The 22,478-nt window shown below is 49.5% G+C and overlaps 1 protein-coding gene across 2 annotated transcripts in view; it reads left to right on the forward strand.

Moving 5' to 3' along the window:
* Positions 1-501: 501 nt before the first annotated feature.
* The window catches only part of CFAP77 (cilia and flagella associated protein 77), a 123,100-nt gene continuing 101,123 nt past the window's right edge, over positions 502-22,478 (forward strand). The window contains exon 1 of one of the 2 annotated variants that reach the window (XM_074361442.1): positions 502-875. In XM_074361442.1, the coding sequence (XP_074217543.1) occupies positions 681-875 (195 nt within the window). In that variant the 5' untranslated portion in view covers positions 502-680. The remainder of the gene's footprint in view (positions 876-22,478) is intronic. The other variant, XM_010955902.3, reaches the window with a different exon arrangement.

The raw sequence follows: 22,478 nt of genomic DNA on the forward strand, positions 1-22,478 counted from the left end.
TGAGATCACCCAGTGGATGAGCAGTAACAGGTCTGGAATGCGGATTTCTATTTCATCCTGAAACTGCAGGCGCTCTACCCCGGGTGTGTGTATGTGTGCGGCGTGGGGAGAAGTGAGAAGGGGCGGTGCATGGAGTCGGGTGAGTGGAGGGAAGGTGTCTCTGACTTGGACGTCAACTGTAAATGTCTCTCTAGGGCCATGTGGCTTTTAGAACACCCCAGTGGTGATTCTTGGGGTTTTTCCCTCAGGTCTGTTTAAGAAAACTCCAAACAGGTCCAGTTGGGTGGCGACCAGTAAGTTTCCTGAAAGTGGAAGATCCGCACCGTTCCGGCGCCGTTGGCGTCCTGTCGCCATGGAGACGGGCAGTTCCATTCTTCCTCAAGGGGTGGTCTTAATTTTCTCTCCTTTTCCAGTCCGCAGCGCGGCACCCGGCAGTCGCTTTCAGGAGACAGAGGGGCTTATATAATCCTCAGGGCTCCTTGCAACGCGGGGCGGGGGTGGGGGGTCAGCTCGAGGTGGGTGCGCTTCGCTCCGGAGGAAGACCGGCGTCCGGGGTCCACCCCGAGATTCGGGTGGTGCGCCCTGGGACTGGTAGTGGGGTCCTCCCAGCTCCGCGCAGAACCCCCAGCTGGAAAGCGTGCCTGATCCAGCCCTTGGCCCGGCTCCCCACGACCCCTAGGATGCCAGAGGCCAGGAGCTCCTGCCAGGACCTCACGCGATGGAAGAAGAAGCAGCAGCCGGTGCGCCGCACAGTCAGCCAGATCTGCCCGCCCCCACGGCGGCCCCTGACCGTGGCCGACATCCGGCCGGGCATGGAGAACGAGAGGCTGGGGGTCGTGCGAGATTCCATGTTTCAGAACCCGCTTATCGTCAAGGTGAGCCGTCCTCACGCCCACCACCCTTTTGCGGTCGGCGCCTCACTGGGCACCCAGGCGGCCAGGGGTTTTTAGCCGTCCTGCCCCAGCCCCGGTCCTAGTGCAGTTCTGGAAGCTCCCGCTCTGGTCCAGACAGATCTGGACCCCCGTGGGGTCACGGACAGGCCGCACCGCCTCGCTGAGCCTGTTTCCTCATCCTCCAAATGGGAGTGATTGGGAAGATTGAATAAGGTCGTCCCTGCGGGACCCCTGGCACGGTGTCTGACGCGCGGTAAGCCTTCTGTGTTGGCTGCTGCTGTTTCCATATGTATTCGCCCAGGGTGAACCCGCGGGGTGGCAGACAGGTAGAGGCACCCAGACTCCATCCTTACCACCTGCCAGCCCTCTCAGGGTGTAGGCCGCCTCTCCCCCTCCCCATGCAGCCTGGGCTGCTACCAAGCTGCAGGCATTCTGCATCTCTCGTGGAAGCATCACTTCACACGTTGATTTCCACCCAAGCGTACTCTTACCCGGAATTACGACCCTCAGAGGATGAAAAAACTCCCCACGAATCTTTGCCTTAGGTGGCCTACAGGCACCAACAAGTGAGGGAGCCGCGGTTTCCAACTAAATTGCCCCCCCCTTTTATTTGCACCCTCCCTCATGTTAGTCACCTTTCGGGGATTGGTGATCATCCAACTCTGGCGAGGCCACCACGCGCCTTCCTGGAACCCCAGGAAAAGTCTAGTTGAGATTTGGCACTTGGGAAGCGGGTCATGGAGCAATTCTATCTTTTGCCACTGGAGGGCAGTGTGCTCCTAAAAATGCGCGCAGTTCCGCCGATTCCCGCGGTGGAACGCACAGGTGCTAACCATGGATTCAGTAACAATTATTTACCTGAACGCCAGGAGCTGCTTAGAGCCCACAGGTTTGGGTTGCTGTTAGTTGTTTTGTTTGTTTGTTTGTTTGTTTGTTTTTGGTACAGGGAACCTAGGCTTTCTTAACATCGTGGTAGAATTAGCTGCGTTAATTGGCTCCTATGAAAACGTTGACTCTCTTGCCTTCCCGGAACTATGCTCCTGGGCCAGCAGCTGGGAGAAGCTGGCTTCTCACAATCGGCACCCTTCCGTCTAATACACTCCCCTCCCTAGGCTCCCCAAAGTGGAACAAAGTCTTTCCCTTATTTCTAGGTGAGAAGAGCCGCTGTCGGAGGACGGATGGCCCAGAGTGTGTGTGTGTGTGGGGGGGGGGGGGGGGGTTCACCGCTCTGGAGTCAAGAGGAGAATCAACTTCCCTGCCTCTGATCATTGCTTTTATTCAAGCAGTTACTGGTGGACCAACTCCTTCCTACTTAAATACAGAATGGACACATAATGGAGTTATTCTCCATGGTGAATTAGTAGCGTGTGATGCCCACCAGTATATATATATGTATATGCATAGATAAACACATATTGTACACACACATACATTTTCCACATATGTGTGCACACAAATACACTCGTGCGTATGTACAATATACATGTGTATAACATGTATAATATGCATGTATAGGTAAACCGCCCCCCGCCCCCTTATCCTTTATGTACTGCATATCAAGAAACACAATATTTGGCCTCTGGGTGGCACTAGCTGAACAGCTTGCAGATGAATCCAGTCCTAATTCCTGAACCTGAACTTTGGGCTGGAAAATGTGCAGGAGAGGACTGACCCACGACGGGGGCTCTGTCTTCAGACCGCAGAGCCGGGCTGCCACGCCCGCGGTGACTGGATCCGAACGGCAGGGGGCGCCCTGGTGGTTGTGCCCAGCCTGTGTCCCATCAGGAGCACCGCAGGCCTTTCCTTCTTACTTTCCTCCCTCTGGTTCTTGACGGGCCATAAGGTACTAACGGTAGTTAAGGTTATGTCCACATTTCAATATTGAGTGCTACCAGATTCTCCAGCAAAAGCTGACCTACGTAAAAGTTGCAGAAACACTGAGAGGGAGAAAGAACCTTGACTGTGACCTTCTCCAGACCCCGCCTTGCACTGGGGATGCTGAGGCTGTCTGCAGTGGGCTCTTCGTGCAAGGGTCTGGCCGAGCTGGGGATAGAAGCTATGTTTCACCCCAAACAGCTTTCCTGTATTTTAAAGAAAATGTAAATTATGGAAAAAAAACTTTGACGTTTTCAGCTTTCAAGAAAAGGAGAAGATTAAATATATTCAAGATAGTGGAGCCCTTAAAAAATCTTTTTTAAAATAATACGTTGCTGAAGTTTCTGTTGAGACATGGCCTGTGGGTTGCTTCCCTGTGGCATGTCGGTTTCACAGACGCAGGTGTTCAGACCCCCGTGTTTCTGTGCACTTTCTTGTTGTGTGCAGCGGAGGTGGGAGTGCCCTCTGCCTGGGATGCCTGCAGTGGCTGATTGTAGCTGAAGTATATTCTGGTTTTGTCTCAGTCTGAATCTGAAGGTTGCATCTATATTGGAAGAATATAACGCCTTAGAAACAGTCATTTATTCCCCCGTACTGGAGGGGCTGTTGTGACATTGTTTTCTCCAGCGAATAGGATCAGGATTTTTTTTTCATTTAAAGTGCAGACACACTGCCTGAACAAACACAACACTGCTGTTTCACACCCATGGAATTTACCAGGGCGTACACACATCAGTTATTCAAGAACATGTCTGCAAGATGCCACAGTAACCAAGTGAAAAGTGAAAAACTCAGACATCCAAGCAGATGTTTTATCTACAACTGCTCAATCACTCTTCGCCTCATTTAAAACCAAGCCAACTGGCTATTGAGTGGGGCTGACTTTGAATCAGCCCCGTGTTTTATGTGGCCACAAGAAGATGTAAATATTTTCCGTGAGAAAGGGCTTCTATTCTATTGTATAAAGCGGTGGGCAGTTAGCCAGTTTTCCTTCAAATGTGACTCTCTGGGAAGAATAAAATTAAATAGAGAAAGAACCAAGCCTCTCCCTGCTTGATTCTCATTTCCCCAGAACTCGGTGACTCAACATAGAATCCTGCTACAATAGCCTTCAAGGCTCCTTCACAGAACCTGTCAGGGTGAACCCTTCCTGCCATCGAAACTCAGCTGATACCCTGTCAATACAATTATAGGGAGAGACTGCTTGGTTTGCTCCACTGACAGCCTTGAATCTTCTGTCGCCCTGGAGAGGCAGGCTATGTACAGAGGTGGAATTTATTGAACTGAGCATCCTTGGAAAGTGCAAATGATCATGGCACCCGATTTTTTCCATAATTTATTACTGACTTTGTTTTTCTGGTGGGGGGTCATGTCACAAATAAGAAGTACATGCACTTGGAAGACAGTCATGGAATCACATCACTTGGGGCTGGAAGGAGGCTCACAGACGTCTAGTCCAATTCCTTTTTTGAGGATATTAAGGCCCAGAGACGGGAAGACACTTGCTCAAGGTGCTACCCTGACCTGGTCACAGACGTGGGTTGAGATTCATGTCACCTGACTTCCAGCCCCATGCTTTTTTGGCTACAATGTACAACTAGTTAATTAATGACAACCCAGACTGGTTATATCTGTCGGGCAGGCAGTCAAAAGATGTTCACCAGTGAATCTGATTCCATTATCGTTTCACTCAACCTCCCCTCTGATGTGAACTTGACTCATTTCTGGATAGCCAAGAAATAGTTCTTGAATGTTTACTAAATTCTCAGCACCATCCTAAGCTCTCTTGGGGACATAGAAACAAGTTTGGAATCAGCTCTTGCCCACAGAGTTAACTGTTTAGCTAGGGAGACGGATGTATGTACGTGTATATATACCATATATGCATATATATATTGCATGCACATACAATGGCATATATATTGCTTAGCACAGCCCCTGCTTTAAAGAAAGCTCTCAGGAAATGTTAGTTCTTATTGTTGTGCATGCACGTGCGTGCGCGCGCACACACACACACAGATAAGACAAGCCGTGTCATGGGTCACCCCCTGTCAATTTCAAGTTTTTGCACCACCCAGAAGCATTCAGATTTGGGGAGAGGAAACCCTGAGCGGGGGCTCGGGAGACTTTCATAAAGGAACAGACCTGGATCTGGACCTGGAAGGGTGAAAGGGCAGATTCCTATCAGGAGTGGAGATTGGGAAAAACTCAGCCCTCTGGGGCCGAAGGATTCTGCCCTCCTTAGATGGGGAGCGTTCATAGATTTTCACCCCAACTCGAGTTCTAGTTCACAAGACTCGGCACCACTGCTGGCGCCTTTTTCATTGCCATCACAAGGAAGCTCTTATTTAGAGCCAAGGGTTCAAACTGGATACTCTACAAAATTAGGCGTGCCCACTCAGAGCCTATCATCTCTGATAAATATCCATGCCGGTGAACGTCAACGCGAGGTCAGAGACAAACGCAGAGAAGGTGGGCGGACAAACGCACGGGTGTACAAACACATCAGTGCGGGTCAGTATTTTTACTATGTTCGAGTAAAATGCAAAAATGTTACATTTGGCTTGTGTGTTGAAGAGAATGTGCTGAGATCCTTTTCTGTCCAATTTGCAACGAAATAGGAGAAAACAATACACGAGGAAGGGGGCTGGACACCGGGCTGCCCGTCCTAACAACCCAGTCTCTGCTGGCCGGTGGGCGGCTTTCATGTTTCCAGGGGAAGCCGTGGGCTCCTCTGTCCCTGCGACTGCCTCTCTCTTTTGGTCCTTCTTTTCTACTTTTTCTTCTTTTTAAATCAAAGCCTCCTGCTTCCCGGCGCCCAGGCCCATCCTTCGGGGAGCGAGCAGGGGCCGCAGTGACGCCCTGATGCCCAGCCTTGTGGCTGGTTCAGAAGTGGAGCTGCTTCCCCCAGACTTTTCACCACCGCCCACCCCAAACTCCTCCCCACCAGCGGGGGGCAGCTCTGCGTGAGGAGCCCGCTTTCCTCTTTGTCCGCTGGAAAAGGAAGGCTTTGGCTTCGAAAGTAAGTGCAGATAAGATCTCTGAAGGCAGCTTGACCCCACAGAGCAGTGCGTGGGAAGGCCTTTCCTCCTGGAAGAACTCTCGAGTCCTGGCTTCCTGGCTGAAGAGTCAGCAGCTACTTCCAGCACCTTCCAGAATCTTCCAGGATCAAGTGCTGCTTGTTGTATAATTTAGGCCATTTCCCCTTTATTCAAAAGTCAAAGTTTTCTTGATTTACAGCTGGCCCTGCAGACGAAATTTCACAGCACAGCACTTTTCCAGTTGTTCACCAGTCTCCAGAAGCATCCAGAGTTCTCATAAAATGTCTGATTCAGACTGCTTTTTGAGAAAATACATCTTTAACTGTTTAAAAACTGTAATAAGAAGGAAACTCAATCAAGTTATTCTGCATGAAGTGCTAACCCTGGAGACTACCGGCTTGTCAGCTGTTGTTTGAGCTGATGCGTTTTTGGGGTGCTGGTTCTGTGTTTGGGTCACAGGCGGGGAGCACTGTGACAACGTTCAGATCTGGCTGGACTTCTAGGCTGGGCGCGTCCAGTCCTGGAGGCCGGTGTTTGGAGCGCTGGCCGCCGCCCCGGGCACAGGCTCTGCTGAACCTCAGGCCCGCCTGCAGGGCCGCCACTCCCCGCTCAGGACCCCTGGCTGGAGGAGGCACTGTCACAGTCGTACTGCGTCTTGGTTGGTTTCAGCATATATTGTAAGTGTCAGGTGCTTCTTATCTGACTTTTGTATTTGCTAAAAAAAAAAAAAATAAAGATTTGAGCATTTGTTGGTCATCGATAACAATTCAACTTCAGATGAAATTGCTCCCTGGGCCTCCCTTCAAGCGCCTGGCCCAGTGTACATGAGGACTGTGAAAACAGTCCCAGGCTGCCCCAGCGTTTTCACGCAATCACAAACGTTACAGCAGTAAGTTGGTTGCCCAGGGAAGACGTCACACTGCGACCATCTCACCGGGGAGAGAGTCCAGCACGACGGTGTAGACGTCAGGCCACGCGGCCAGGCAGATCCAAGGGGGGCCTCGGTCTCAGCCACTTCTTTGCTGTGCCACGTGTGAGGTTACTTACTCTGAGCCTCAATTTCCCCTCTGTAAAATGGGCCCATAGAGTCGGCACCTGGCTATGTGGGAGTTGTAAGCCGTCAGCAAGACAACACAGGGGTGCCAGGCCCAGGAGGGCCCAGTGGGCACTTCTGCTATTTCCCATCATCCTGCTTCTGACGCTCAGTCTCCCAACAGCCTTGTTCTCATCAGTCAGTGTTGAGTGAATGTCCTAAATCCGAACTTATAAGTGGGCGATGAGGGCTTCCTCTTTGTCCCCTTTGCGCTCTTGCTGAAAGACTCTGTCACCCGCCCCATCTCATGCTTCCTGCTGCCACGTGCCCGGGAGCGGGCTGGTGCACCCTGGCTGAGGGTGGAAGCAGTTCAGTTTCTAGCTCTCTGGAGGTTTCAAGTGGCTTAATGTCTGAGCCTCAGTTTCCTCATTTGTAAAGAATGGGTGCTAAAACCTGCCTTGTCCACCTGCCCAGGATGTAGTGAAGACTGATTTCAAGGAGACACTGTTTTTATGAAAGAGATTATGATGTCCTAGAGTTAGGCCAGTTGTTCTCGGTTCGGGTGGGGAGCAGTTTTGCTCTGCGGAGGACGTCCAGCCATGTCCGGAGATGTTTCTGGTTCTCATAACCGGGAAGGGGCTGCTACCAGCATCCAGTGGGCAGATGCCAGTGAGGCTGCCTAGTGTCCTGCGATGCACAGGACGCCCCCTCTGATAAAGGAATCACCTCTCCCCGTGTCAGTAGTGCTGAGGCTGAGAGACCCTGAACCAGGAAACATTAACACGTGGAGAATTCACGATGTTGCCCCACGGTCCAGGGTCTCCTGAAGACCTAATACAGAGATTGTAGCAATGAGCCGGTTTCGTTTTAATTGCTTCTCCAATCGTTGTTTGGGTCTGTCCCCGCCTCCACCCCTCCGCAACCCCATATATTTTATGACCATTTTAAACCCTCCCTTTCGAAGCTGTTTCTTTTCCCTTAATTACAGGTTCCGTCTGTTTGGTGGTTTCTGTCAGGGCTTGTCTGTCTCCAGCCTCAGCCACGTTGTAGTCTCAAAAATTAAGAAGCATTTCCAGCAATCCGGACAATTCAGTAATTCATCAGATAAACTAATTCGCATCGGGGCTGGTTTGTTGAGCGATCTCTGGCCGAGCTCTGTTTCCCTGGCGCACCGCCTTCCCAGGGCCTGGTTTGGTTTGGTTTTCCTCAGCATGAACTCACTTAGGATTGAAAACAGACCGGATTGGGTGCATGAGGAATTAAACTCGCGGTGGACCAGCCTCGCCCTTACGCTTTCGATGCGGCACTAAGTATAGCCTTTCACGGACGCGAACAAATGTGCTTTATAAAGAAAACAGCTGTCTTTTCCCACCCAGTCATTTAAAGGCACGTCAGGGTTCGGTCAAGAGACTGACCAGCGTGGCTCAGTGAACAGAAAGGTCACCACGAGGAGCACGCGGGGGGAGAATGGCCCACCAAGAGCATCTTAGAAAATGCACAATGATCCCCAGAGAGGGGCTTCTGATCCTTTGTAGGAACCAGACAATACTCATTGCGGGGGAACCATGAACCCAGAAGTGAACAAGATAAATTCCTTCGTGTGGATCAGAATCTTTTGTGTTTGTCCAGAGGAACGAGAGTGGATCTTCAGAAGTGCTTTGATTTCAAAGTCCATCGTTAGTTAGTGAAAGGCCACACCACTGCCAGGTGGTTGGCCGTTTGGGACCAGTAGCACGGCGTCCAAGCTGCGTCACTGCATCAGGGGAGCCCCAGCCATCCGCCGCCTCCCATAAGGCGGGGGGCGCCCCAGAAGACCTCAAGAGGGGTGACCTTATGGCCATAGCATTGCAGTGGAGGGAATTTGAAAATTTGCTGGCAGCTTTTGGGGTCAGCTTTGCTGGACACGTGCGTTTGGCCGTAGTGCCGCGTTGCAATGCTGCCTTCACATCCCTGTTATGTGGAACTGCGTTCAGATGTTCCCACCGTCTCCCGGAGATCTTTAAGAACAGAGAGATTGGCTGAAAAAAGTTTTTTTTTAGTATGTGTCTGAGATTGTTAATGAACCCATCCGTCAATGAGCAAATGTTTATCGCACACCTATAATGTGCAAGATACGGGTGGGAACACAAGAGGTTTAAGAATTCATTTCCAAGGAGTTTATGGCCCGGTCAAGGGAGAACCAGGTTTTGCACATTAAAATCAATAATAAAAGTTATTAAAGGAGGAAGGAGAGGTACCGGGAGGCATATTTGGGAGGGGAGGCGGGAGCAGCGTTGGAGCATCCGGGGCAGCTCAGGGAGCTTGTGCCCCAGGCCAGGGCCATAGGATGGGTTGGATTCCACCAGATGAGCAGGAGAAGAGGAGGCACCTGGAGAGGGACTGGCCTGAGCAAAGATCTGAAACGGACAAGAACAGACAACTCAAGGATTCTGTGAGCACTACGGGGAAAGCAGTGGCAGACGAGCCACGCACACGCTGCTTGAATTAACAGACACTTTCCATCACCTGCTGTGTCCCAGGCGCAGAGCGGGGTGCCAGGGATACAGGGGTGAGCCAATCTGGGAGAGGCTTTGCTCTTGAAGAGCCTACAGTCTAGGAGACAGAAACAGGCATAAAAACAAACATCAAAATGGGACAGATGCAGGGGCAACCGTCTGGGTAGGATTCCTACTCCGTGCTTGAGGGCAGCTATGCCTGGGTGGGGGCAGGTGAGGGGAGGTCTCATGGACTGGATGGCTCGAGCAGAATCTTTTTTTTTTCCTTCTTCTTGAAGTGTAGTTGATTTACAATGTTGCATTAGTTTCTGGTGTGCAGCGTAGTGACTCAGTTTTACATGTACATATGCTCATTTTCATTTTGGGTTATTACAAGATATTGACTATAGTTCCCTGTGCTCTACCCCTAAGCACGGGCGCTAAGACCTTGTTATGGATCTATTTTGTATATAGTAGTTTGTATTGTTAATCCCAAAAACTTAGTTTATCCCTCCCCACTCCCCTTTCCCCTTTGGTAACCATAAGTTTGTTTTCTAGGTCTGTGAGTCTGTTTCTGGTTTATAAATAAGTTCATTTGTGTCATTCTTTTAGATTCCACATATGTGATATCATGATATTTGTCTTTCTTTCTCTGACTTAATTCACTTAGTAGGATAATCTCCAAATCCATCCACGTTGCTGCAAATGGCATTATTTCATTCTTTCTTATGTCTGAGTAGTATTCCATTATGTGTATGTGTGTGTGTGTGTGTGTATGTATGTCTGCATGTTTGTATGTATATATATGTACACACACCACATCTTTATCCAATCATTTGAGTTGAATCTTGACACAAAGATTAGTAAGGAGAGGTGGGGGCAGAGGTGGAGATTTTTTGGTGACCTGAAGCATATGCAGTTTGGGGATCTCTCTTGAAAAAACAGTACCAAGTGATAAATGACATCAGAAATCAAGTCCAGGGCCTTGGAGGGGGCCGTGTGCAAGGAAGGGCCCTGAGACTTACCTTCTGTTAGCTTCGGGGTAAATCACCTATTGACCAGGGAAGGGAGAAAGCTTTCCAGGAAAAGGGGTGGCATGTTTGGGGGAGGTGGATGGGGGGAAATGCACTGGATGGCCAGACTTGAGGGTGCTCAGTTCCCCTCCAGGCTACGTGTCATTCATTCATTTGGCACTCCATACTCCTCCTGAACCAGTCACACCAGCCACGGACCACAGCCCTGAGCTCACAGTCTCCTGCACACTCCTGTTAACTCTGAAATCTCCTGTGAAACTCTGGGATGTCTGGAAGCCTCGGTTTCTGCACATCTGAGTGGCTTTTCCCCTGAGAACCTCCCAGAGCCCACCTTTCATTTGCTCATTTGACCATTTGCAAAACGTTTATGGAGGGGCTGTTAGGTACCAGGCAGTGCTCTGGGCCTGGGGGTCCCTCTGTGGACAGCAGAGACTTAGTTCCTGCCTGTGGGGAGCTCAGGGCCCTGGAGAAGACAGGCAATCAGGCAACTACCTCTTACCAAGGCATAGGATAACCCCACGGAGGTGGCGGAGGTGCCAAGAGGCGTCCACCAGGAGGCCATGGATGTCCTACCCTGAGGACGTGACATCTCAGCCCGACCTTCTGAGATGAGTAGAGCCGGTCAGTTAAGTGGTGCTGGTGGTCGAGTGTGTGTGTCGTGTTTGGGTGGGCCATGGGCGAGAGTGTTCCAGACAAAACAAGAGGTGTTGGGCCTCCAAGGCAAGGAGGACCTTGGAACTTCAGAAGCTGCAGTGAAGCACCAGGGAAGGCAAGTGAGAGGAGCTGGGCAGGGAGTGAGGCCATGAGACCTGCAGGGACCGGAACAAGTAGAATAAACAAGACAGAGATCAGAGGGGGGGAGACACGCCCAGAAATCAACAGCAGGTCTGCAGTGCCAGCCCCTCCCTCCCTCCCCGCACCGACAGGGACAGCAGCCAACAGAGGGGTGTCTGCCGGCTGCAGGATGCTGAGGGTTCACCCAAGAATTGCCAAGGGCCCTGCTCTGCTGGAGCAGACATGCTAAGTGCCTCCTGACCCCTCCCAGGCCGCGTGTTCAGAGCATCATGGGCGGGACAAGCAATGCGACTGTTTAGGGTTATCGACCGCGGTCTGTTTACTTTTTGCAGGTTAAACAAGCTTCCAGTCTGCCATGCTCTGAGTTTTTACCAAGTTGTTTGAGGGAACCTGCTGGGGTGATTCCGAGGGATCCCCTAGGACTGAGTGCAGGGCTTCACAGCTGCCTCCAAAACCCTTGTAAACTGTCACTCAGGGTTGTGCTCTCTCCGTAGGCACCCAGTGAGCACAAATTCAGAGGTTTAAGCAAGTCTTCCAGAAACTCCCTTTCTAAAGGGAAAGCGTCTGGTGCTTCTGCAAGCGCCGTCTTTCCTTAGGCAGCTGCATGCTTCCAGCGGCGGATCCTCCAAGGACCACCTCACAGGATGCTTGCGGAGGGGACCAGGAGGCTGAGGCCAGGAGTCTGGGTTTCCAGGGAGCTCCTGGCTGTTGACCCACTGGGCCAGCTGACACCCTTCGTGGAGCCCACTGTGTGCCAGGCACTGTGCCGCCCCTTCTTGGGCACCGGCTCTCTTAAACCTTTGCAACAATCCTAAGAGACCGGATTCCCACCATTCCCATTGTACAGATGGGGAAGCTGAGGGTTAGAGAGGTCACACAAGTTGCCCACTGTCGTCCAGCATGTGTGTGGAGGAGCCAGGCTTTGAACCAGGTCTGTGACGCCACAGCCTGAGGTCATGACCACTGTGTAAATCGAAAGAACTTCGTGACAGCAGCAGTTCCCATTGTTGGGTACCTGCCAAGCGCCCGACTTTTATACGTATGACCTCAGGTTGGCAAGGCTGGAGTGTTGACCTCAGAAAGACTCAGTTACATGCCCAAGGTCCTGCAGAGGGTAGAAGGCAGAGTGGGAGTTCCCACTCTTTGGCAGTTCCACAGTTTATCATGGTCCTCATGTGTTGGGCCACACTGTCATCCCAGAGACGCCTTTGTCCTGCTGGGAGAGAAGAACCCAGTCCATCTACAGCTCCATCATCCACATCTACATCTACCTAGAGGGTCATCTTCCTCCAGAAGTGTGCTTTCTGTTCCCAAGGAGCTCACAATCTAGTTTGGCACATACTCCACACACCACACACACACACGCACACGCACACGCACGCAGACAGACCTAGCAGTTGCTGCACGAGGCTGAAACCAATAGGGCCAGCGTGACTCTGATATATGAGACGTACAGAACAGTTAGGAGGAGGGCCCCGTGGCCTGGAGTGGTCCAGTGATGTTGCTAGAAGACCAAGCAGGGCTCAGCCAGGCTGAGAGGAGGAAGAAGGTCATGGTGGACGTAGAAAATGACTAGGCAAGGTGAGAAATTGGATGCCACGAGCTTGGGTACATCTGGAGGAGAAGTCTGGAGGGAGCGTGATGCGCAGAAGGCAGGCAGGGAGGATGTGGGCATCAGGTTAGGGTGGCTCCAGGTGAAGTCTGCACTTCTGGTGTCAGCACGCATAGTTTTAGGAAGAGACAAGGCGTAAGGAGAAAAGGAGCGTGGATAGTTGGTTTCCCACAGAAGCCTGGAGTTGAGGTTTTTCTAAAGTTGTGCATCTGCCGGCCAGGGAGCCCGGCCAGCTGGGGGCGAACATCCATCAAGCCTGACCAGAGGGGCCCCACCCTTTCAAAGAGAAGGCGCCCCCCCATCTCCCACTCATGCAGTGTCCCCTCCCGCCTCCCTAATCAGAGAGAGCAAATTGTTACCAGATTAGCGCCAGCAATGAAAAGCACAGTCCTGCTCACCCCCACGGTTAGTTAGCATTTAGATAGCCCGGGACGGCCCGCACAATGGGCTTCAAAGCCCGGCTCGCGGGCGGCAGGAGGGATTAATTTCTTTAACCAACAGGCCCGATCTGGCCTAACTCATTACCCTGCCTCGTCAGCGTGGATGTTAGATGCGATTGAAGATTATGCCATTTAGGCCTTTCCCTTGTTTTCTGCTGCAACCGGGGCTATTGAATTGCACGTTCTCGCGCAGCCCCGTCAATACTCAGTGGCCTGAGGTTCTAATTCTGCTTCATTTAAACTTCATCAACTTTTCCAATCAAGTGGAAGGATCCGAAATAGGCTCTGTGAGCCGAAAGGCCTGCTTCCCTTTGTCAGATAATTTATTCTGTTTTCTCTTTTCCTTCCCTCCTGGCTCCCCACTCCCCGCTCCCCGGGCTTCTCCCTCCCTCTCCCCACCCCTGTCCTTATCCCAATGCTGAAAATGAGATTACAGTATTTAAATGACTATGATAATCAATCTAGGGACCCGGAGCTGAGATTGAGGTTAATTTTTCTTAGCAGAACAAAGAAGCGTGATGCCTTTGGGGATGGGAAGGTGCAATCTGGGTTTCTTGCTCGTGTTTTTTCTCCCCTCCCCCCGAAAATGCAGTTTTAGGAGTCTTTTCTTGTTACTAACTAGGCTCGGAGTGTGATTTTTAACAGCGGCAGCCCCTAAGAGAGCAGAAATGTAATTTTGAGCTGATAAACAGCTAACGGCCTTCAATCAACAATTTTAATAGGAAAAAAAAAGGGTACTTATATGATATGAGTACGGATCTAATGAAAGGGTGATCATTTACCTTATTTATTTTTCAACACACTAGGAATCATTTCCCACCGTGTTGGAACTCGTAATTACAGCCGCGCGGGGCACCCGTGAACTTCTGAATGAGGCGCCTTGTCACTCAGTCCGGCTTCTCCCTGGCTGTTTGCACCACTTCTAAAAGTTGGGATTTTTGTCATGTTTTGGCTAATTGGAAACAGGGTCATTATACCGTTGGAAATCTACATGAAAGTGACTTGTTCGATTGCTACCTGACGCGCCCGCGAGCTGGCCAGCCACTCCGCGGCAGCCCGCCCCGCCGCCTGCCCCGCCAGCTTCTGAACCAGAGAGAATCAAAATATGTATCTTTCTTTGTCTCCCTTTGCTGCCTTGTCAGAGCTGTTTTACACGCCGCCACCCAATGTTACCTTTTATTTGTGTCAGGAGAAAGGATGTGACAAGCTCCGTACACAATGTTCATTTGGCAGGGCAAATTTTTCATACCAATCTTGAGGAGGAAATGAAACTATCTTTCAACAGAACGAGCAGCATCATTTTTGGACAGACTTATTACGAGAGAGGGGATTGCAGAACTTCATTTCCTCCCACGATCCTGAGAAGTCTAACACTTCTTTTTTTTTTTTTTTTTTTTAAGTGGGATTTGGTTTCCACCTGCAACCCTAGTCGGGGGGAATGAGAAAAGCCCCATAATGCCTTCAGACAGGGATGCCCACTGTATGTTCCCCTCTCTCTGCTGCCCACAAGTTATTAAGAGGCCGGAATAAATTGTCCCTTTTCTATATTGTAATGACTTTGTTTCAGACCCTTTAAACTGGGGTGGGGGGTGGTCTCTGACAGTTACCTGCATTTGCAAAGCAAAATACTTACTAGCCACCATTGTCTGAAGGAGGAAGCAAAAACCACAAGCAACCCTATCTGTGGAGAGTGAAGTCCCTCCACCCCCAGATCCGGTTTCCATCACCGTTTGCCTAAAAAAGAAGTCTCTCTCACCCTGTGTGCTACCAAATTCATCTGGGGGCGGTGGTTTATGGTGACATTTTTCTTTCTTACAGCAAATATTGACTCACCGTGGGGAAATTAAAACTCCATTAGACAGTGCAACATTGTTCAGCAGGCTGCATTACAACAGTCAAGCTGCTATTAATTGGTTTCTTCCTCAGGAATAATATGGGGAGGGCAGAGGGAGAGGGAAAGAGAAGACGGATCTAAACCATAATTTGTTAAAATGACATCCTCTAAATCAGCCAAGGTGATCATTACGTGGTTATTAATCTAAATATAAAGAAGATGCTGCCTAGTAATATGAGGAATTTATCAGCACGATGGGTCTGCAGTGGAGTTATTTCCAGGCTGGGGAGAGTACATTTTAAGACACATGTGCGCCAACCTCCCCCAGATTTGAACAGCTCAGCACAGACTTTCCCGCAGCCTAAGGAGCCCTGATTCTTCCATCTGGGTGCGAAATGTTTTTCTTTCCTGAGATGAGATGAGATTCGCCTTCCAGCCTGCTCACTGCTTCCTTCCCTGTGTGAACACTCTCCCCCTTTGCCCTTCCCTGTGGTACGCAGCCTGAATGCCACCCGCCCCGTCAGGACTTTGCTGGTCATTCTTGGATCTAGTGGTCGTGCCCTCTGCTTTAGTTGGCCGGGGATGATGGAGTAACAAGTGACCACAACCTGGGTGGCTTAAAAGCAGAAATTGATTGCCTGGAGGTTCTGGAGGCTGGAAGTCCGAGATCAAGGTGTCAACAGAGCTGGTTCCTTCTGAGGGAAGGATCTGTTACAGGCCTGATTCTTTGGCTTGGAGAGGCCGTCTCCACGGCCACATGGCGTTCTCCCTGTGTGTATGTCTATGTCCAAATATCCCCTTTTTACAAGGACATCAGTCATACTGGATTAGGGGCCCACTCTAGGTCCCTTATCACCTTGTCTTAACAAATTACCTTTGCAATGACATGGTGGGTCAAATCAAGTCACATCCTGAGGTCCTAGGGGTTAGGACTTCAACATGCGACTGCTTTAGACTCGGGTCCTAGTCTCAGGTCCGTAAGTTGTGGTCAGGATAACAAGGCAATCTGCGGGGCAGCATCCTTTGTGTTGAACTTGAGGGGATGCTGTCTCGATGGGGGCTGTGGGCACACAAGCACCTGGAGCTCTATGTTCGCGTCCCCAGTGTGGCGTGGATCACTCATGGGACGATCGATCACGTGTGACCCTGTGGCTTCTGTGGCACTTTTGCCTTGTTCTTGGTGTTTAATCCTGAAGCGTGACTGACTTGGATCACTAGCCACCTGTAAGATGCTCCTTACAAGCAGACTCTACAACATGCTTCTTTATGTCTCCCACAGAGCTAGTCATCCATCCACCCACCTGTCCGTCCATCTCTCCATCCGTCTAGTCATCCATCCACCCATTGTTTTAGTCAGCAGATACTTTACTGAATTTCCACCCTGTGTGCCAGGCCCTGGACTAGGCATCAGAGAGATGTTGGTGAGCAGAATTTGACGTGGTCATCGGCCTTGTGGAACCTTACAGTCTAATCAGGAGATGAACATTAACCAAAGAATCACAAATAAATGTAGGATTGCAGCCGTGATAAGAATGAAGATGTTCATGGTGCAGCTAATTGAGAGGCTTCACCTGGCTGGGGTGTCAGGGAAGACCTCTTGGAGGAAGTGAAAATTGAGCTGAGATTTTAATTAGCCAGGGGAGGAATGCATACTCTGTGTGTGGAGGGGGGGGCACGCATGCGCGCACGTGCATGGCAGGGAGACAGCAGGGAAAGACAAAGGCATCTGAGACACTTGGAAAAGCAAGCGCAAAGAGCCTGTGGTGGGAGAGAGTTTGGAGATTCGAGGCACTGAAATAAGTCTGGAGCAGCTGGAGCCTGGGAATGGGAGAGAGTTGTAGGAGGCAGAAAACTGCGTCTGCCTGGGACTGGGTCATGCAGGGCCTTGTTGGAGGCCAGTTGAGGAGTTTGACTTCAGGCCCAAGAGTCATGGGGAGCCAGTGAAGACTGTGAAGCAGGAGTCGGGACTGGAGGCAGACGGACATGTCAGATTGGCATTGGAAAGGCCCTCCTTCACAGAGTAGGGAACGGACTGTGGAGCACGAGGGTGGCCGCAGGGACAAACATTAGGGGACTTAATGAAGTAATGCAATCCTTGAATGAGGGTGGAGGAGATGGAGACAAAAGGGCAAATTGGAGCAAATTTGGGGGTAGACTGGGCAGGACCTGGTGATGTGCTGGTGTATGAGTGCCTGGGGATGAGGGAGAAGGGGGTGCAAAGAGTTTGGGAGGAAGGCCATTGGTCTGAATGTTCCTTGCAGGTAAATGTCTGGCTTTTACGGAGGGTCTGGTGATCTGATAAGTTTCTGCACACCGTCTGCACTTCCCTTAGGTTGCAGCCCTGCCTCCAGCCGCTGCCTGGCCCCACCTGGGTGCGCTCTCACCTTCCCCAGACACTTCTCCCCTTGGCCTGTTCACTGTGTAGCTGCCTTGTTCCTACACATTCTTTAAGGTTTAGTTTAAGAAGCTTGTCCTGGAAGGCACTCACTGGTCTGCCAGTACCTTCCGTGCCTCCTTCACGTTAAACTCTTTTGAAATCTCCCCTTTCTGTCTCGCTCCCTGCAGTGAACTTGTGCGTGTCTCTAGGGCAAGGACTGTGTCTTTTTCGTTTCTTTATTTCAAGTTTTTTAGCAAGCATTTGGCACATCATGGGCACTCTATAATGTCTCTTGAATAGATGAATGAGTGAGCATATGAAAGAAAGAGTGATTCCATGTAAATTTTAGGATTCTTTGTTCTAGTTCTGTGAAAAAACGTCCTGGGTAATTTGATAGGGATCGCGTTGCACCTGTAGATTGCCTCGGGCAGTCTGGCCATTTTAACAAGGTTGATTCTTCCAGTCCAAGAGCATGGGATAGCTTTCCATTTCTGTAAGTCACCTTTAATCTCCTTAATCTATGTTTTGTTGTTCTCTGTGTGTCTTTCACCTCCTCGGTCAGATTTATTCCTAAGTATTTTACTGTTTTGGATGCGATTTAAAAAGGGATTGTTTTCTTTACTCTCTTTTTCTGAATTTCATCGTGAGTGTAAAGAATGAAAGAGAGAATGAATGAATGTATTGGCAGTTTAAAGGTTTCTTTGGTGATAAGCTGTGGAAGGCGCTGCAATAAACAAGAGTTACATACGCTGGTGGCCCTGTTTTTTTGTTTGTTTGTTTTTCCCTTGAGGCGCTCCACCGTTAGCCTGTCATCTTTAATGACCCTCTATCTCCTATGCAATAGAATCTAGAGTCTTGTCTGGCAAAAATTTTCATGGTCTGGTCTTTGCCTAACTCATGAGTTATTCTCCACCTTCATGCTCTGAGAATATTGAGCTCTCTGCTGCTTCCCACCTATACCCTGGCCTCTCCTGCCTCCGGGCCTTTGCACAGACTGTTCTCTCTTCCTGGAACAAATTCCTCACTCTTTTCTTGGGCTGGAAAAAAATACGTTCTCATCCCCCAAATCCTAGTCCAAATACAACCTCTTCTGTGCCACTTTCCCTGACTCCCTCGATCACACGAGTACTGCCTTTGTGTTCTTTGTATGCAATTTCATGGTGGCGATCACCTTAATGTATTGTAATCCTTGGGGACAGGGAGCATTCCTTATTTTTCTATTCCAAGAATCTTATACAGAGCCTGGCACATAATAGATGCTCAAGTTAAGTGGTTGTGAGTTCTTCTTAAAAAAAAAATACACCACTCTTTGGAATAAATTTGAAATCTTGGAAATGACAGGGAAAGAGGGATAATGCGCACAAGCTCCACACAGCTGGTCACCTGTCCTCCTGTTGCTGAGGTTTCACTTTGGTGCGTGGTCCCTGCCTCATCACCTCCACGAGGATGGACACCCACGGTGGGGTGACCGGTTGCCTGCCGGAGGCTGTTGCCCCTGCCCGAGGTGCTGCTTCTCTGCACACACCCCCAGCCTTCCATTCTCATGTGGCCACTCCTCACTCGGCATTTAAAACTCAGCTTTGAGTCCCCCCACCCTGGAGGCCGTTCGTGAACCTAGCCCCATTCTGGGATGTTTCATGTGCTCCCCCCGACCTTGCCGCCATAATACTCTGTGTGTATCCCTGTCATTGCTGTTAGCATATGTATTTATAGTGTCTGTTGTGGTGGGTTCGTTCCTTGTGGGCAGGAATCAGATCTCATTCATCTTTTTCTCCCCAGCGCCTGCAGCGCTCGGCATAAAGTAGGTGCTCAATAAATGTTTGTCGCATGAGCGAATCAATAAACGGTGTAATGAGTACCTGGGAGACTGTTTCCTAGTGCACAGTCACCTTGGCATTTCTGTGAGCGCCTAGATTTACTTTTCAATTCAAACTTAAGACAACTTTCATTTTAAGATTTAAAGACAGAGCGTTCTCTGTGAAGGAAGACACAGCAATGTGCACAGGTGGCTGAAAGCTGTGAATCTGCAATTTGGCCTCATGGAAGAGAAAAACAGTGCGGAACTTTGTATCACTGAGGCCCCATTAATATCAACACGTGTGTTATCCAGCCACCAAGTACCTAAGAGCAGTGGGAACACGTATATGACCCGTCAGGGGCTTGGGGGGTCGTTTCTGGTCGGCCTCTTGATGCTGCACACTTAGCAAGTAAATCCATTCGGGGACCTTGGAACCGTGATCGCATCGACCGTGGCCATCCTGTCAGATGTGCGCTCTGCCTGGGCAGCCTGGGGCACAAAAGGGAAGAAAAGAGTAACACATGGCTGGTCCCAAACTAGAAAGAGCTTTTCCATGAGAGGATATTGAGCTGTTTGATAAAGCCCAATACTACGCTTGAATGATGCTTGGATGCGTTAGTGAAAGAACATTGTCCCAAGACGCTTAACACGGACTGGGGTGGAGTCTCTTTCTCCTGTCGCCTTCTGAGGTGGCATCGCGGGCTGTAATGATTCGTATTGTATTTATAAGCCGACAGGGTCGTCCTGGGAACAGCGGGAGGGGAGGCAACCCAAGTAAGACTTCTCAGCCCTGCTAATTAAAACAATCCTTCCTCTCCCCACGAAGGCTAATGAGACAGGAAGAGAATGGGCTAATGAAAATGTCGCCACAAGATTGCCCACTTGTTTTATTTATTAACTTTATGCTGTAACTCTCATCTTGGGGTTCTCAGGGAGAGAAATTTTTTAGATATTTACCGGAGGACCCTTTCTGATTCCTCCCTGCTCTGTGGGATGTGAGCTGCCACAGAGTGTGTCTTAAGTGGCCTGAAATTCTCTCGCCAGTTGTCAATAATGACAAGATCCTGGGAAGAGGGCTTTGCCCATGTTCACTTTGAACCAAATAACAATGAAAGGAATCTGAACCTCTTTTCAGCATATTAGCCCCCAAATCCAAGAGGCCAGTTTGCTTAGGAAAGCCTTGGCCCCCTGGGGTGGGTGGCCAGTGCAGTTGGAGGGGCCTCAAGGACACCGAGTGGTGTTTAGTGAGACAAGTTCACTGCGCTCAAACAGACTTAACGCTGATCCTATCAAGCATTTGGTTCCGCCAAGGCGGCAAGAATTCAATTAATACGGTATTTAATGGAGCCCAGCATGACCTGATCCTTCAATACTTTGAGGGCACCCCGGGGCCCTCCTCCTTCATTTCAACCCCTTAAATGCTTGGTGATTTCAGCTAATGACTTCATCGGTCCCCGCTGGCCATTAGACTAGTGAAAAAAAGAAAGGGTTCACCTTGATATAGATTATATCCGGTGGGATTTCTGTGCTGTTGAACCTGAGGTTTTGTTGCCAGAGGGCATTTTCACAACGGGCAGACCATGAGGCGTGGGGTGCCCGTCCCTCAGCACAGATGCTCATTCCCGGGAGAAGCCGGGGACGAGGAGGGACAGTCTGGCTGTGGCTTTGGCGGGGGTCTGCATTTCCTCTGGCCGCCGTAACAAGCTGCCCCACACACTGGATGGCCTGAAACAACAGAAACAGATTCTCTCACAGTTCTGGAGACCAAAAGCCTGAAATTAAGGTGTTGCCTTGAGAATCCTGCCAGGTGTCTTCCAGCTCCTGGTGGCTCCAGGTGTTCCCTGGCTTGTGACCAAATCACTCCAGCCTCTGCTTCTGTGGTCACATGACCTTCTCCTCAATGTGTGTCTTTTCCTGGTCTTTTTTTTTTTTTTTTTATTCTTTTTTTTTTAGTGCTTAGAAAGGCGAACTTCAATGGGAAAATCCAAGGTCAGCAAAAGTGATTGAGCCTCATAAGGGCCTTGAACCCAAGACTCTGTCAACAGATGAAGTCCCACTGAACTTTCAGTTGGAGTTGCTGACGTAACGAGTTACCTGTAAGAGGGTGAGACCTGGGGAGGCTCTGGTTACATGTGTATATGTCTTGTTTGCCCATCTGGACAAGTGTTTTCTAACTTCTCTGTCCTGGTCTTTCTTGTAAGGACACTTTTCATTGGATTTAGGACCCACACAGATAATCCAGAATGAGCTCATCTCAAAAGCCTTAACAGAATTACATCTGCAAAGACCCACTTTCCAAACAAGGTCATGTTTGCAAGTTCTGGGGACATCATCTTTTTGGGGGGCCACCGTTCAATGCACTAGGGTTGGGCCAAAAAAAGTTGAGTTGGACAGTTGATCCAAGTCAATTAAATGAGCATTCTCCACTCTTGCTTCAAGGAAGAATTTGCAGGGAGGGGGCTGGGTATAGTTCAGTGGTAGAGTACATGCTTAGCATGCATGAAGTCCTGGGTTCAATTCCCAGTACCTCCATTTAAAAAAAAAAAAAAGGAAAGAATTTGTACCTCCACTTCTTTTTGCATGACATGAAAATATATGCACAGTGATTTTTATGAAAAGAGCATTCAGAAAAGAATCCAACTTTTTAAGGATATTGGTCATGACAGTTCCACCAGTCCACATTTAAAGTTGGAGATTTGGTGCTATAGGAATTAAAAGCAATAATTATGAAGAGTTCAGGCAATAGGGAACATGCTCAAGATAGAATGATGAGTGCGAGTTGGAGAAGCAGAATACAATATTGTACATCTGGTTTGGTTACAGTTTTGCAAAAATTATCCTTGCCCATGAATGAACAGGGCCTGGAAGGGAACTCTTGAAAAATGAAAAGTAGTAACAATTGTATATAGGGGATGGATATTCTAGATGGCTCCCCTCACCCTTATTTTAAAATTCCTGTTATGAGGATAATCCGAAAAAATTATAATACAGTCATACCTTGGAGACATTGCAGGTTTGGTCCCAGACCATGGGAAGGGGAGTATTGCAATAAATTGAGTCACATGAAGGTTTTGGTTTCCCAGTACGTATAAAAGCTATGCTGTCACCTATTAACTGTTACCTGTTAATGCAATAGCATTTTGTCTAAAAAAACAATGTGCATACATTAATTTAAAAATACTTTGTTACAAAAAATGCTAAGCGTCATCTGAGCCTTCAGCAAGTCATAATCATTTTGCAATAGTAACATCAAAGATTACTGATCACAGATT

This window comes from Camelus bactrianus, chromosome 4 (genome assembly GCF_048773025.1).
Source record: "Camelus bactrianus isolate YW-2024 breed Bactrian camel chromosome 4, ASM4877302v1, whole genome shotgun sequence".
NCBI lineage: Eukaryota > Metazoa > Chordata > Mammalia > Artiodactyla > Camelidae > Camelus > Camelus bactrianus.